The 13,407-nt window shown below is 53.0% G+C and overlaps 1 protein-coding gene across 3 annotated transcripts in view; it reads left to right on the top strand.

Annotated features, from left to right (window-relative positions):
* DLG5 (discs large MAGUK scaffold protein 5) overlaps positions 1-13,407 on the top strand; it is a 122,684-nt gene that overhangs the window by 85,992 nt on the left and 23,285 nt on the right. For all 3 annotated transcript variants that reach the window (XM_060111583.1, XM_060111591.1, XM_060111600.1), the window contains 10 exons: positions 859-1,043; positions 2,728-2,853; positions 5,224-5,356; positions 5,838-5,965; positions 6,948-7,123; positions 7,474-7,577; positions 9,206-9,298; positions 10,906-11,925; positions 12,742-12,865; positions 13,194-13,338. In XM_060111583.1, coding sequence (XP_059967566.1) covers positions 859-1,043; positions 2,728-2,853; positions 5,224-5,356; positions 5,838-5,965; positions 6,948-7,123; positions 7,474-7,577; positions 9,206-9,298; positions 10,906-11,925; positions 12,742-12,865; positions 13,194-13,338 — 2,234 coding nt within the window. The remainder of the gene's footprint in view (positions 1-858; positions 1,044-2,727; positions 2,854-5,223; positions 5,357-5,837; positions 5,966-6,947; positions 7,124-7,473; positions 7,578-9,205; positions 9,299-10,905; positions 11,926-12,741; positions 12,866-13,193; positions 13,339-13,407) is intronic.

The following is a 13,407-nucleotide window of genomic DNA, read 5'->3' on the forward strand; positions in this document are numbered from 1 at the left end:
GTACTTTGCGAGGGAGGAAGTACTGTGAGAGGTGGAGGATGAGCAGAGGCGCATTCTCGTGTTGCGTGTATTTTGCTTCTTCAGAAAGCCTTTGAGCTGGACTAGGAGTTATTCTTGCAATAGATGCTCACTTTGTCATTTGTCACAGGCTTCATTTTTCTGAGGATTATAGAGGCACAGAGGGAGCTTTCTGTATGAGTGCTTCAAAGAGTTTGATTTGAAATTTTAATGGAACGTGTAACGCTTTAGGGAGGGGTCCAGATGCAAATCCTTTAGATCTCAGCTTTTTAAAGGAACTGAAACACATAGGACTTCACCAGCAAATATAGTGGTGTAGTTTCAGATTTAGAAATAACTCCATATGCTAGAGTATAAAAACTGTATTGTAGACACAGCGGGGGGGGAGCATGATGACCAGTGCTGCACCCTTCACTGCAGTGGGGCCTCATGTCACGTTTGTCACGAGAGCTCTTTAGGGGGATGTAGTGGGCTCTCGGCAAAACGTATACCATGTAAGTGGCAGGGCAGGGTCTGGCAGGAGCCCTCCAGGGGGCATTCCACCTGGGCCCCTGAGACCGGGCCATAGAGGGCTGGGCTTCCGGTTCTGGCTCTGTGTGGTGCTGTGAGAGTTTGGGCGGACCCTAATATAGCATCGCTAGGGGTCTGAACGTGGCTGTGGAGCATGTAGTCATCGGGGGCGGGGGGCGGTGTCGGAACGGGCTCTGGCTGAGACCCCAATGTTTCCCTCCGTCCAGCTCCCGAGAGTTCAGCCCCAGCTCCTATACCAGTCAGAGGGCACTTCTGGGCCAGAAGAAGGCCTGGTAACCTTCCCCTCTGCTTGCCCCTCACCTCCGCCAGATCAAAGACACAGTGACAATGGACGCGGGGAGAGCCAATAAGGAGGCTGAAATCCTTCGAAAGCAGTGCAAGGCTCTGTGCCAGGAGCTGAAGGAAGCCCTCCAGGAGGCGGATGTGGCCAAGTGCCGGCGGGACTGGGCCTTCCAGGAGCGGGACAAGATCGTGGCAGAGCGGGACAGCATCCGGTATGGGGCGCCCCGGGGCCGCATGGGCTCGGGTCTCCCCGTGGTGCCCTGGGTCTGTGGGAGGGTCGGAGTCATAACCACTTACTTCCAGGTAAGGTGGGCGTGACCTGGGTCGTCCCTCCTCACCCTAGGTGATGCCCCAGCCTCGCCTCATAGTGAGAATTTTAGCATTTTCCATCATGTCTCGACTTCCCATTTCCCTTCACCCTAGAGGTCCGAGCACCGAGCACATGCTGTGTCCACAGCATGGACCCCGTGAAGTGGTATAAGGCCAGGCTTTTTTCTTAGGGGGTTTCTGTTGCAACTGACATTTCAAAAATGCATTCTTTCAGCCAGATACTCATTGGGCGCCTACTGTGTGCCAGGATCTTAGGTCCCTTGAGCAAGGACACCCTGGGAGAAAAACAGCCTTTGAGGCTCCTGGGCACGTGTGATGCCCGTGAGGGGCCGGCACCGCGGGGGCCACAGGCAGCTTCGTGGGACAGGGTGGTCGGGGGGAGGGAGGTGCGTGAACAGTGAATTCGTGGGGGCATGCAGGTTACTGGGGGACGGGTAGGGAGGTCTCCCCAGAAAGCGTGGCGTTCGTGCTAGAACTAAAGCTCGAGTGGCATTTTTCCAGGTGGAGAAGGGGGGATGGGTGTTGCAGCCTGAGGGACCATCATGATCAAAGGCGTATGGTGAACTCAGGGCAGAGCTGGGACTGGTTGTGGCATGAGCGGGTGCGCACTTGGTGAGTCACAGGAGAAGCGGCTGGCGGGGCTCCTGAGGGCAGGTGGTGAGGGCCTGTGAAGGGGAGCCCAGGAGTGTAGACTTGGCCCTTGGCCTGGAATAAAGCCAGGAGAGGCCCTGGTGGAGGTGGCGGTGGTGGTGATAATGATGGTGGCGATAAGTGAGGACTTGGTCATTGAGAGTTTCTGCAAGATCCCTTGTGGCCATTTGGAGAGACTGATGTCCACCTGGGCTGGTCAGGAGATGACGGTTCCGGATTGGAGGAGATTTGGGGCCGTGGAGAAGTGGGGACCAGCCCTCAGGGTCCATCGAGTGGCAGGATGCCGTTCTGGAGGTGGCACCGAGCACAGCACAGACTCTCCTGCTGCCTGGTCACCTGTCCCCACCACCTCTCTGAGTGACTGAGCTGATCCTGGGAGCCCAGAGGCCACACGTCCGTTCGTAGAGAGCTGTTAAGCCTGCACTTTCCACCTGCACAGGGCTCCGGGCTGCAGAGATGCATAAGACATGATTTCTGTCCAAGTGGGGGTCTCAGTCTAGTTGTGGGGTGGAGGGCATCTCTAGAAAAGCCTGCACGTGGGTAGTTGTGCAGTGTCTGGTCAGTGCTGGCGCACAGGGGCTTGCCAGGTAGGCTGCGGGTGAGAGCATGGTTGTTAACCCCAGGCACACTGAGGCTGAACCTGTGGGACGAACACTGGACGTTCAGAAGCGGATGCTCGTTGCCTGGTAACCATGGGGGTGTCTCCTCCGCCAGGTCCTTAGTGTCCCCTCTGTCCCTGTGTGGGATTGGCCTGGGTGGCCTTGCCTCCAGACTCTCAAGCACTCCATCTATGCATCTGGGAGTGAGGCAAGCACCTGGGGTGTTCGGGAGTACGGGCTGCAGGCCTCACTGCAAGCCGTGAGTCCTCCGTCCCCTGCCCCTCACAGTGACCTTGCCCTCTGCCCCCTCTGCCAGGACGCTCTGTGACAACCTGAGGCGGGAGCGGGACCGGGCGGTGAGCGAGCTGGCTGAGGCCCTGCGCAGCCTGGATGACACCCGCAAACAGAAGAACGACGTCAGCCGGGAGCTGAAGGAGCTCAAGTATGCCGGGGTGGGCGCCTGCTGGGCTGCGCTGGAGCCCGGGAGCGCGGTGTCCGCTTCCATCAGGTCAAGGCAGCCCCATGAGCAGGCCTGGCAGTCAGTCCCTTCACTCTGCCTCACTCGGTCAGTCCGTAAAATGTGTCCGAGTGTTGCCTCTCTGTTGAGAGTTAATTAGAAATCTTTAGACCAGCACAGAGCGTGGCAGCGGCCCTTTGGTGAGGGAGTCGGGGTGGGCAGGCACTGTGCCAGGGCTCATCGGAAGGAAGGTCCCTGCCCTGGGCAGTCCACTGGGGGACAGGCAGGCATGTGTCGTCCATTCATTCCCTCCCTCCCTCCCTCATTCATTCGACAACTCAACAAGGATTTGCCAGGTGCCTGCTGTGTGGGGGCCAGGCCCCGGGGGAGGCACAAGCTGCCGGGTCCCTGCTCTGTGGGGCTCACAGTACACGGAGACAGACCAAAGGCAGGGCCATCCGAGAGACCAGCATGCAGTCGAAGAGAATGATGACAGATTCTGATGCAGCGTTTTTGAAGGCGGTTGTGACTACCGCTCAGCAGTCTGTGCTGTTTGGGGTGTCAGACAGCGTCCCCTCAGTTACAGCGCTGCTCCCGGGGGTGTTACTTCAGACTTGGTGGCCCCTAGCAGTGTACCGAAAATACAGAGATCCAAGTTGAAGAAGAGAAATCGGCAGATGCCAATCGTCAGTGCAGTCCAGAGCCAGACCGGGTAGTTGAGAAGCAGTGGCTCTCCGCCTGCTCGTGAGGGTTCCTGAACCGATAAGGTGGTTGGAAGCTGGTGAGCGTGCAGGCCTCACACACTCGAGGGGCGCCTTCTGGAAGTGGGTGACAGCTTCCCCTTCTTCCCCGTTCAACAGAACCTCCTAACGTAAGGCAAACAGCTTCATTTACTCAGTGAAAACCCAGAAGCCCTGGGGCTTGAACCCTCTAAGAAAATCCCGGAGGTTAAGCGGCAAAGGGACAGACTCTCCAGGGACCCAGTTAGGGTCTAGCAGGTGGTGGAATCAAATTAGGGCAAAGCCTGGAGCCTCGGGGGCTTGAGCACGGGAGGAGGTTTTGCACGTTAATTGAGCTGGAGTTGCCTGGAACTTCTAAGAAATGTCAAGTTGCGTTTGTTCATTCAGCACGTTTGTATTTGTACCTTCTCTGAGCTAAGTTCTCTAACCAGTGGGATGCAGGTGAGGGAGTCCTTGCCACTGCCCAGGAAGCCCCCCGTCTGCAGAAGCAACAGATGTATGTGCCTAGTGGGTGAGAGGTGAGCCGTGTGCAGTGAGCATGAAGTGCAGAGCTGCTTCTCTGTCGGGGAAGAAAGCTTGGAGAAGACTACCCGTGGGCTGAGTGGCCTCCTAGAGCCGGCCACACATTCTTGAGCACGGTTCAGGCAAAGGTGTGGACATGGGAGCGTGTCCAGTCGAGCAGGAAATGACAGTAGTGAGGGGTGTGCCAGGAACCCACTGGGCAGTGCTGAGGAATTGGAGAGGCCATCTGGGCCCAGGTTCTAGGAAGAAGGATGTTACTGGGGGATGTTAACAGGTTTCTGAGTCTTTTTTCGTCCTCCTCACTGGGTCTTTCTGAGAACTAAAGCTTTTTATTTTGATCGAATCCGATTTACTGATTTTTATTTTTTTACTTTTAATGGATTGTGTTATGTCTAAGAACCCTTAATCCAGTCCTAGATCTCAAAGATTTTTCTCCTATACGTGTCTTCTAGAAGTTTTTTAGTTTTATGCTTTATATTTAAATCTGTGATAGGTCTTGCATTAATTTTTATATAAGATATGGGGTTTAGGTTGAGAGTCTGTTGCCAGGATGTCTGCTTGCTCTCATATCATTCGTTGAAGGCCGTCCTTCCTCTACTGAACTACTTCTGCACCTTTTGTACTTTGTGGGGCCATTTCTGGGTCCTCTGTTCTGTTCCGTTGATCCATGTGTCTTCCTGGCAGTTCCACACGGTCTTGATTTCTGTAGCCGTATAATAAGTCTTGAAATCAAGTAGAGTGATTCCTCCCATTTCATTCTTCATTTTCAAAATGGGTTTAGCTGTTCTAATTCCTTTGCCTTTCTGTGTATATTTTAGAATAGTCTTGTCCCTATCTACAGAAAGTCTTGCTGGCATTTCTGTAAGAATTGCATTAAACCCCTAGATAAATTAGGAGCAATTTTCTGAGACTTAAAAAAACAAAAACAACAAAACTATGAAAACTCACTGATACCCAAGAAGCCTTGGGTTTATGAGGCAGCTGATGTGAAGTATGAGGGGGAAGGGACCGGTCCACCTCATTTCTGAGTGGACTTTGGTGGGATGCTTTGCCTCCCAGAGGGCCGTTGCCATGGCTCTCTCTTTGTTCACAGGGAACAGATGGAATCCCAGTTGGAAAAGGAGGCCCGGTTCCGGCAGCTGATGGCCCACAGCTCCCATGACTCGGCCATTGACACAGACTCCATGGAGTGGGAAACAGAAGTCGTGGAGTTTGAAAGGGAGACGGTAAACTGCCCTTGTGTCTTCTCTCCCCAGCTCTCCTCAACGTGACGGCTCTGGATGGGGGAGGGAGAGGATGGCCGTCTTGCAGGGCCCCCTAGTTTCATGGCTGCTAGTTGGGAGGTCAGCTTTTTCTCTGAGGGTGTGGATGCCTCCTTTCCCTGCACTTGTCCAAGCCCCATGCAGTAGCAGCTTGGTCTCCTGTGTTACCTGGCGGATGCTGGCAGTGCATGGAAAGCAGAGGCAAGAGCAGAGCGCCAGGGTGTGTGTGTGTGTGTGTGTGGTGTGTGTGGTGTGTGTGTGTGTGTGTGTGTTTCCCGTGGTGGAAAGGGGATCACAGCCACTCAGGTTTTATCCTGGGGACCAGGTGTCCCGTCGGTGTGAAGGGACAACACCCACATCGGAGTGAGTGTCTTAGGGGGGTGTAAGAGCCAAATGTTTCTCATCACTGCTGTAAAGTGAGCTGTTACTGCTTTTCTTTTGCCAGGAGGATATTGACTTGAAGGCACTTGGTTTCGATATGGCAGAGGGTGTGAATGAGCCTTGTTTGCCGGGGGACTGTGGCATATTTGTCACTAAAGTCGACAAAGGAAGCATTGCTGATGGCCGCTTACGGTGAGTGTAGAGGGCTCCAGGCTCTGGAGGGAAGGTGGCAGTTTCCCTCTGACCTAATGCAGAGCACCTGGAGGGCCAGGTGGCATTTAAATGAACGCATCCCAGGATCTGGGGGCCTCACAGAGGCTGTTGAGGCTTTCAGGCTTAACTGCTAACATTGTTCTTAAAGGATGCTCGGATTCTGAATCGCCTCTGAATCTGATCTTTCTCCCATCACCAGGTGCTGCCTTTTGCTTCTCTGTGTAGTAAGGGGCTCAGGTGAAGTGTGTGAGAGTCTGGAATGTGCACTGCCTGCTCATCCCATGAACTAGTGATGATAATAATTAGCACCTACATAGTGCTTGGTATTTGCTAAGTTTAAGTACTTTATATAATTCATTAATCTTTACAGTCCCATGAGGTAGGTGCTTCTATTGCCCCCATTTTACAAATGAGCACACTGAGGCCCAGAGGGACTACGTCATACCGCTAGTAAGTGGTAGAGCTAGGGTTTGAAACCAGGCTCCAACCCTTGCCAGCTTAACCACTCCACCTTCCTAGAAGGGGAAACCTTTTTCTTTTTTAAAAAAAAATAAATTTATTTATTTATTTGTTTTTATTTTTGGCTGTGCTGTGTCTTCGTTGCTGCGCGCGGGCTTTCTCTAGTTGCCATGAGCGGGGGCTACTCTTTGTTGTGGAGCACGGGCTCTAGGCGCGCGGGCTTCAGTAGTTGTGGCACGTGGGCTCAGTAGTTGTGGCGCTCGGGCTTAGTTGCTCCGCGGCATGTGGGATCTCCCCGGACCAGGGCTCGAACCCGTGTCCCCTGCATTGGCAGGCGGATTCTTAACCACCGTGCCACCAGGGAAGCCCCGAGGAAACCTTTCTGAATGTGTTTGTGGGGTACCTGCTTTCTGGTGTTCTGCTCCCCGAATAGGAGCAACAGAGGCCGGCCCCCTGGTCCCAAGGCCTCCGCTGGCAGTGACCTGGCTGTCCCCCTCCTCAGGGTCAATGACTGGCTGCTGAGAATCAATGACGTGGACCTCATCAATAAGGACAAGAAGCAGGCAATGAAAGCGCTCCTCAATGGGGAGGGGGCCATCAACATGGTCGTGCGTCGGAGGAAGTCCCTGGGCGGGAAGGTGGTCACACCGCTGCACATCAACCTGAGCGGGCATAAAGGTAGGGGCTGGGGAGGTGGGCAGGGCACCCTTTTCTCATACAGAGAGATTGCATGTGTTTTTGGGCACCCCTCATTCCCAGAACTAGGCGTTGATGTGGTTTCAGTGCAGCCCATGTGCTTCCCGCTAGGGGGCCGTCTGGCTCCTGGGTCTTGCTTGGCTCTGATTGTTTGATTCGCCAGACCAGACTTGACCGGGTCCTTGGGTGGTGTGACCTGGGCGGGGTGCTGGGATGGACAGGTCGCAGTCTGCCAACATCCTTTTTTAAAGTTTATCTCTTAAAGACAAGATGAGACAACCAGAGGGCCATGCAACCCGGGCGGGGGTTAACCGGGAACCTCTGGTTTGCAGACAGCGGCATCAGCCTGGAGAATGGAGTGTATGCTGCCGCCGTGGTGCCCGGAAGCCCGGCTGCCAAAGAGGGGTCCCTTGCCGTGGGAGACAGGATTGTGGCTGTAAGTCTCAGGGAACCCTTCCTCTGGTTCTAGACTCCCCATCTCCCAGTTTCCATCCTGAGGGCAACTACTTTTAACAACTCCTTGTGTTTTCTCCCCCAAACGTTCAAAACTTATATCTCTTTTTAAACTTAGAGGTGATCCTAATATACTGTGCTGCTGCTAACCTTGCTTTTTGTTTTTAACAGCGTGCCTTGAGGTTCTTCCAGATTCACATCTTTAGATCTGTCTGGGTCATTTCAGTAACTGCATGTTCCTTAGTGGCCTTTGAGCCGGTCTCCTGATGGACAGTCAGGACATTTTTGCCTTTGCAATAGTGCTTCATGGCCACTGCTGTGTCCCGCCACGGGATAGAGTCCCGGGTGGGGGAATTGCTGGATCAGAGGGCATGAGCATTTAACATGTGATGTGATTTCCCTCCTTGTGCTTCAAAGAAGTCCCACCTGCCGTGTTTGGGGGAGCTCATTACTTCACATCTTTGCCAGGGTTTTTCAGATTTGGGGGCGAGCTAGAGTTTGAGAGCAATATGGCCATTACAAAAAACTCTTAAGATGTGGGGAAGTTATAAAGAAAAACAAAACCAACCAAATTAATCTACCACCCCAAGATAATCACTCTGAATATATATTTTTTTAACTTTCAACTTTGAAATAATTATAGAAATAATTATAATTCAGTTATAATATTAAACAATATTAAAAAATAAAGTGGCAAAGATAGTACAGAAAGGTCCTACGTACCCATCATCCAGTTAACATCTAATGGTTACATCTTACGTAACTATGAAATCTATGATCACATTTTAGGATAAAAAAAATCAAGATACAGAGCTGTCCACTACCACAAAGATCTCCCTCCTGTCACCCCTTTCTATTAACCCCCGCAGTCCTAAGCATGCCCCCTCCCCGCCATCATAAGCCCTGGCAACTAATCTGTTCTCCAGCTCTATAATTCTGTCATTTGGAGGATATTGTATAAGTAGAATCTACAGTACTTGCCCATTTGAGATGGTCTTTTCCACTTGGCTTCGTGCTGTGAGCTCCATCACGTGGTTGGATGTGCTGATGCTGTGGTCCTTCTCGAAGCCGGGTAGGACTCCATGGTATGGGTGCACCCCAGTCTCACAGTTCACCTATTGCACATACACTTTTAAAAAGGACTGGAACGTGTCTGAGAGAGGTGCGGAGGGGCTGTAGGAGTCTTTGCGATGGTACTTCGTGTCCCGTGGGTCCAGCCTCCCACATCATGATCTCGTTTTCAGTCTCCTCGCGCCCCTGGGGGGCGGTCGTGTTTGTTTTCCTTTTTGCTCTAGAAGGAATTCTGAGCCGTGGTCCAGCATCACGCAGCAGGAAGCGGCAGGCCCGGGATGTCCCTCTGGGACCCGTGGTGTTCTGGTCCCAGTCAGTCAAAGTCACTTCCCCAGAGTGCTTTTAAGGCTGTGTGTTTCATTTGCCTCAGAAGCCCCATAACTGGACTTTGAGGGCCTTAACTGGGGAGTGGCTTTCTCTCCTTTGCCAGCTCCAGACAGGGGCACCTTACAGAACAAGGCCCACTGTCCAGCATGGGTCAGCAGCTAGGCAGAACCCCTATCCTGGTGGTGGGCCTGACGGGCTCTCTGTTGGCCCTAGATCAATGGCATTGCACTGGACAACAAGTCTCTGAATGAGTGTGAATCTCTGCTGCGGAGCTGCCAGGACTCCCTGACCCTCTCCCTCCTGAAGGTAAGGGCCCCCGCCCTGCACTGGCTCTGCTCTCGCCCTCTTTGGGGCAGGCAGAACCCCAGCTACTTGTACCCAAGCCACTTCTCCACATCACTGGGATCCTTGGAAAAAAGGTCTTGATTTATAAGTGCAAGGTATGCATGAACCCTGACTGGATCCTGGTTTAAAAACCAAAACCCAAACCAAAAACCCAGAAACAAAAAAACCTAGCTATGAAGGACATTTTGGAGATGGGGGTTACATTTGGATCTGGACTGGATAATTAGATGATCTTAGGGAATTGTTACTTTTCCTGGGTATAATGATGGTATTGGGGTTATACAGGAGAATGGCCTTATTTGGGAGAAATGCATGATGCTAAAGCTGTTAGGGTGAAATATCATAATATTTGTAACTTATTTTTGAATGTTCTGCAGTATAAATAGATACAGACAATTGGGCAAAATATTGTTGAATCTAAATGGGTTTAAGGGCGTTTATTGTACTTTTTATCAGCTTTTCTAAGAAGGTTGGGAAAAGGCTCATCTACTTCATTAAGAGAGATTTTTAAAAATTATTTTAAAATTAATAGACTTTTTGGGGAACAGATTTAGGTTTACAGAAAAGTTGAGTTAGTACAGTGAGTTCTCATATTTTCTGCCCTGTAATATTGATGAGCCAATATTAATACATTAGTATTAACTAAAGTCTGTAGTTAATGTGAGGATTCACTCCTGGGTTGTACATTCTACAGGTTTAGACAAATGTATAATGACATGTATCCACCATTACAGTATCCTGCAGAGTAATTTCAGGGCCCTAAAGATCCTCTGGGCTTCACCTGTTCATCCCTTCCTCCCCCTCAACCCCTGGCAACCACTGATCTTTTGACTATCTCTGTAGTTTTGCCTTTTCCAGCATGTCATATAGCTGGACTCATATAGTATGTAGCCTTTTCAGATTGGCTTCTTTAACTTAGTACTATGCATTTAAGGTTCCTGCATGTCTTTTTTTTTTTTTTTTTTTCTTTTTGCGGTATGTGGGCCTCTCACTGTTGTGGCCTCTCCCGTTGCGGAGCACAGGCTCTGGATGCGCAGGCCCAGCGGCCATGGCTCACGGGCCCAGCCGCTCCGCGGCATATGGGATCCTCCCAGACCGGGGCACGAACCCGTATCCCCTGCATCGGCAGGCGGACTCTTAACCACTGCGCCACCAGGGAGGCCCATCCTGCATGTCTTTTCATGGCTTGATAGGTTGTTTCTTTTTATCACTGAATAATATTCCATTGTCTAGGTGTACTGTAAGATGTCTCTAATAATGAATTTTTTATATTTATATTTAATAATTTAAAAAAAAATAGGCAGGACACAGTGCAGGTGATTTCAGAAAGTGCTCAAAGTCAAGGGAACTTTGTGTCTTTCCTGTGGGTTCCCAGTGGCCTGGCTCTGAGCAAGCCTCACCTGTTGGTGAGGTGTACATGCCTGCACGTCTGTCCATCTGTCCAACTTTGGGGTGTGTGTGGCCCATTCCTGACCATCGCACTACCTCCAGGGATGATTTTCAGTGGCAGCTCCAGGTCGTGCGGTCTCACCGGCTCTCTTCCTCACTCCTCTGCAACCCCTACTCAGGTGTTCCCTCAGAGCGCCTCGTGGAGCGGCCAGAACATCTTTGAAAACATCAAGGACTCTGATAAGATGCTGAGCTTCCGAGCCCATGGCCCGGAGGTCCAGGCTCAGAATAAACGGAATTTGATGCAGCACAACAACTCCACGCAGACGGACATCTTCTACGCCGACAGGCTGGAGGACAGGAAGGAGTCGGGCCCCCCAGGAGGCAGCAGCTCCTTCCTGCACAAGCCGTTCCCCGGGGGGACCTTCCCCGTCTCCCCCCAGGCCTGTCCCAGCGCCTCCGAGCGTAGCCTGAGCCCCTTCCGCTCGGACGCCTCGGGGGAGCGTGGCTCTGGGCCGGTGGACGTGCGTAGCCGGCGGCCACTGCTGCCCTTCGAGACTGAGGTGGGCCCCTGTGGGGAGGCAGAGGCCCGCCTGGACAAGGCAGAGCCCGAGAATGCCAACAGCGGCGGGACCTGGCCCAAGGCTGTGCTCAGCTCCACAGCAGGACCCGAGAAGCTCTCCGTTTACAAGAAGCCAAAGCAAAGAAAGTCTATCTTTGACCCAAACACTTTCAAACGCCCCCAGACACCCCCCAAAATAGACTACCTGCTCCCAGGCCCTGGGCCTGCTTACTCCCCTCTGCCCTCCAAGAGGGTGGGACCTCTGACGCCCCCAAAACCTCCCAGGAGGGGTGACTCCATTAAGTTCCAGCACAAACTGGAAACCAGTTCTGAGTCAGAGGCCACTCTAGTGGGCAGCTCCCCATCCACCAGCCCCCCAAGCGCCCTGCCCCCCGACATGGACCCCGGGGAGCCCATGCACGCCTCGCCCCCTCGCAAGGCCAGGGTCCGCATTGCTTCCAGCTACTACCCTGAAGGGGACGGGGACTCCTCCTACCTGCCGGCCAAGAAGTCCTGTGACGAGGACCTCACCTCCCAGAAGATGGACGAGCTGGGGCAGAAGCGCCGCCGGCCAAAGTCTGCTCCCAGCTTTCGGCCCAAGCTCGCTCCAGTAGTGATCTCTGCTCAGTTCCTGGAGGTAGAGAGCCCTGGAGTGGGTCAGGGTGAGGTGGAGGTGGGGCGGGCCACACAGGGGCCTGCGCCCGCCCGCACTGGCATCCCCCAGCTCAGGCTTAGCCCTGGCTCCTTTGCCTCTGCTCTCAGCACCTGCCCGGGGGAAGGGGAGGGGATGGCAGGTGAGTGCCAGCAGGAAGCAGTCTCCCTTTAGGAGATTAGAAAGTAGCCTGGGGTGTGCATGATAGCGGTAATATGACGCCAAGAGGGCAACGCTTTCTTGGGCGTGGGGTTTGATTTTCTTATTGAGCAAGAAGCTTTTGAACTTGTATTGCAATAAACCCAAGTGGCAAGGACCCACCTCAAAGGGTTTAGGGAGTCAAGATAGCACGTGTGAATCTGTTAGCCGGTAGCAGAACAGGCCGGCTTGTTTTTGTGGGTGCTGTGGTTATTTCCAGAAGGGAGAGGTTGCTGTGAGCAGGAGAAAAATCCGTGCTACTCTCAGCAGACACGGAGCTTCACACGGCTGGGCAGGTGGTGTGGAGTTGCTACATATGTGTGCCCGATGCACCCGTGTGTTCCACCCTCTCTACACACAAAAGCTGTTTATTTGAAAGAACAGATTCTTTCTGTGTGGTTTTCTCCCAAAGTATTTTTGAAGGAAGTTCTTCTCTTCCAGATGTGTAAGGCAACGTGAATGAATAAACGAGTTACAATCTCTCCCCAATGTCACGTCATGAGTCTGAGTGGGAGAAGCTAGGTCGTAAGGGACAGAAATTGCTTGCAAATGCCTGTGTGTTTCCCTGTTTCCAGCCACTGCCTCTTGCCTTTGGTTCTGCAGGAGCAGAAGAGCATCCCAGCCAGTGGAGAGCTCTCCCCAGATCTCCAGGAGTGGTCCCCTTACTCGCCAGGGCATTCCAGCCGGCACAGCAACCCCCCCTTCTACTCGAGCAGGGCGTCTGTGGGTGAGCTGGCAGGGCAGGGCTGGGGAAGAGGGTCGACGCGGGGCCGCCCAGTCCCAGGGAGAGTGGAGACTGTCATTTCAGGGAGCTGCTGTGTGTCCTCAGCCCGGTGGTCCAAAGATCTAGCCACTGCTGACCTATCTGGAGTGTTCAGTCTTCTATCAGTGACATTTTTTAGCTTTTCAGAGTGCTTTCTCCCCATAGCAGCCTGGGAAATGGGAAGCATTAAAGAGGGTTCTCCTGGCTTACAGTGGAGCAGGGCCAGAAGCTTGCATAGATCTGGGACTGGCTGGATGCTTTGGGGCCACCGTCTCACCCTGCCCATTTGCAGGCACTGTTCCCCGCAGTATGACCCCAAGCACCACTGTGAGCTCCGTCCTGAGGAACCCCATCTACACCGTGCGCAGCCACAGGGTCGGCCCTTGCAGCTCTCCGCCTGTCCCCAGAGAGGCTGGCCCCCAGGGTTTGCATCCCAGGTATGCGAAGCCACCTGTGCTTCCCTGTACCCCAGCCATCCAAGCCCACCTGGGCATAAAGCCACTGTG

Source organism: Mesoplodon densirostris, chromosome 1 (genome assembly GCF_025265405.1).
Source record: "Mesoplodon densirostris isolate mMesDen1 chromosome 1, mMesDen1 primary haplotype, whole genome shotgun sequence".
Lineage (NCBI taxonomy): Eukaryota > Metazoa > Chordata > Mammalia > Artiodactyla > Ziphiidae > Mesoplodon > Mesoplodon densirostris.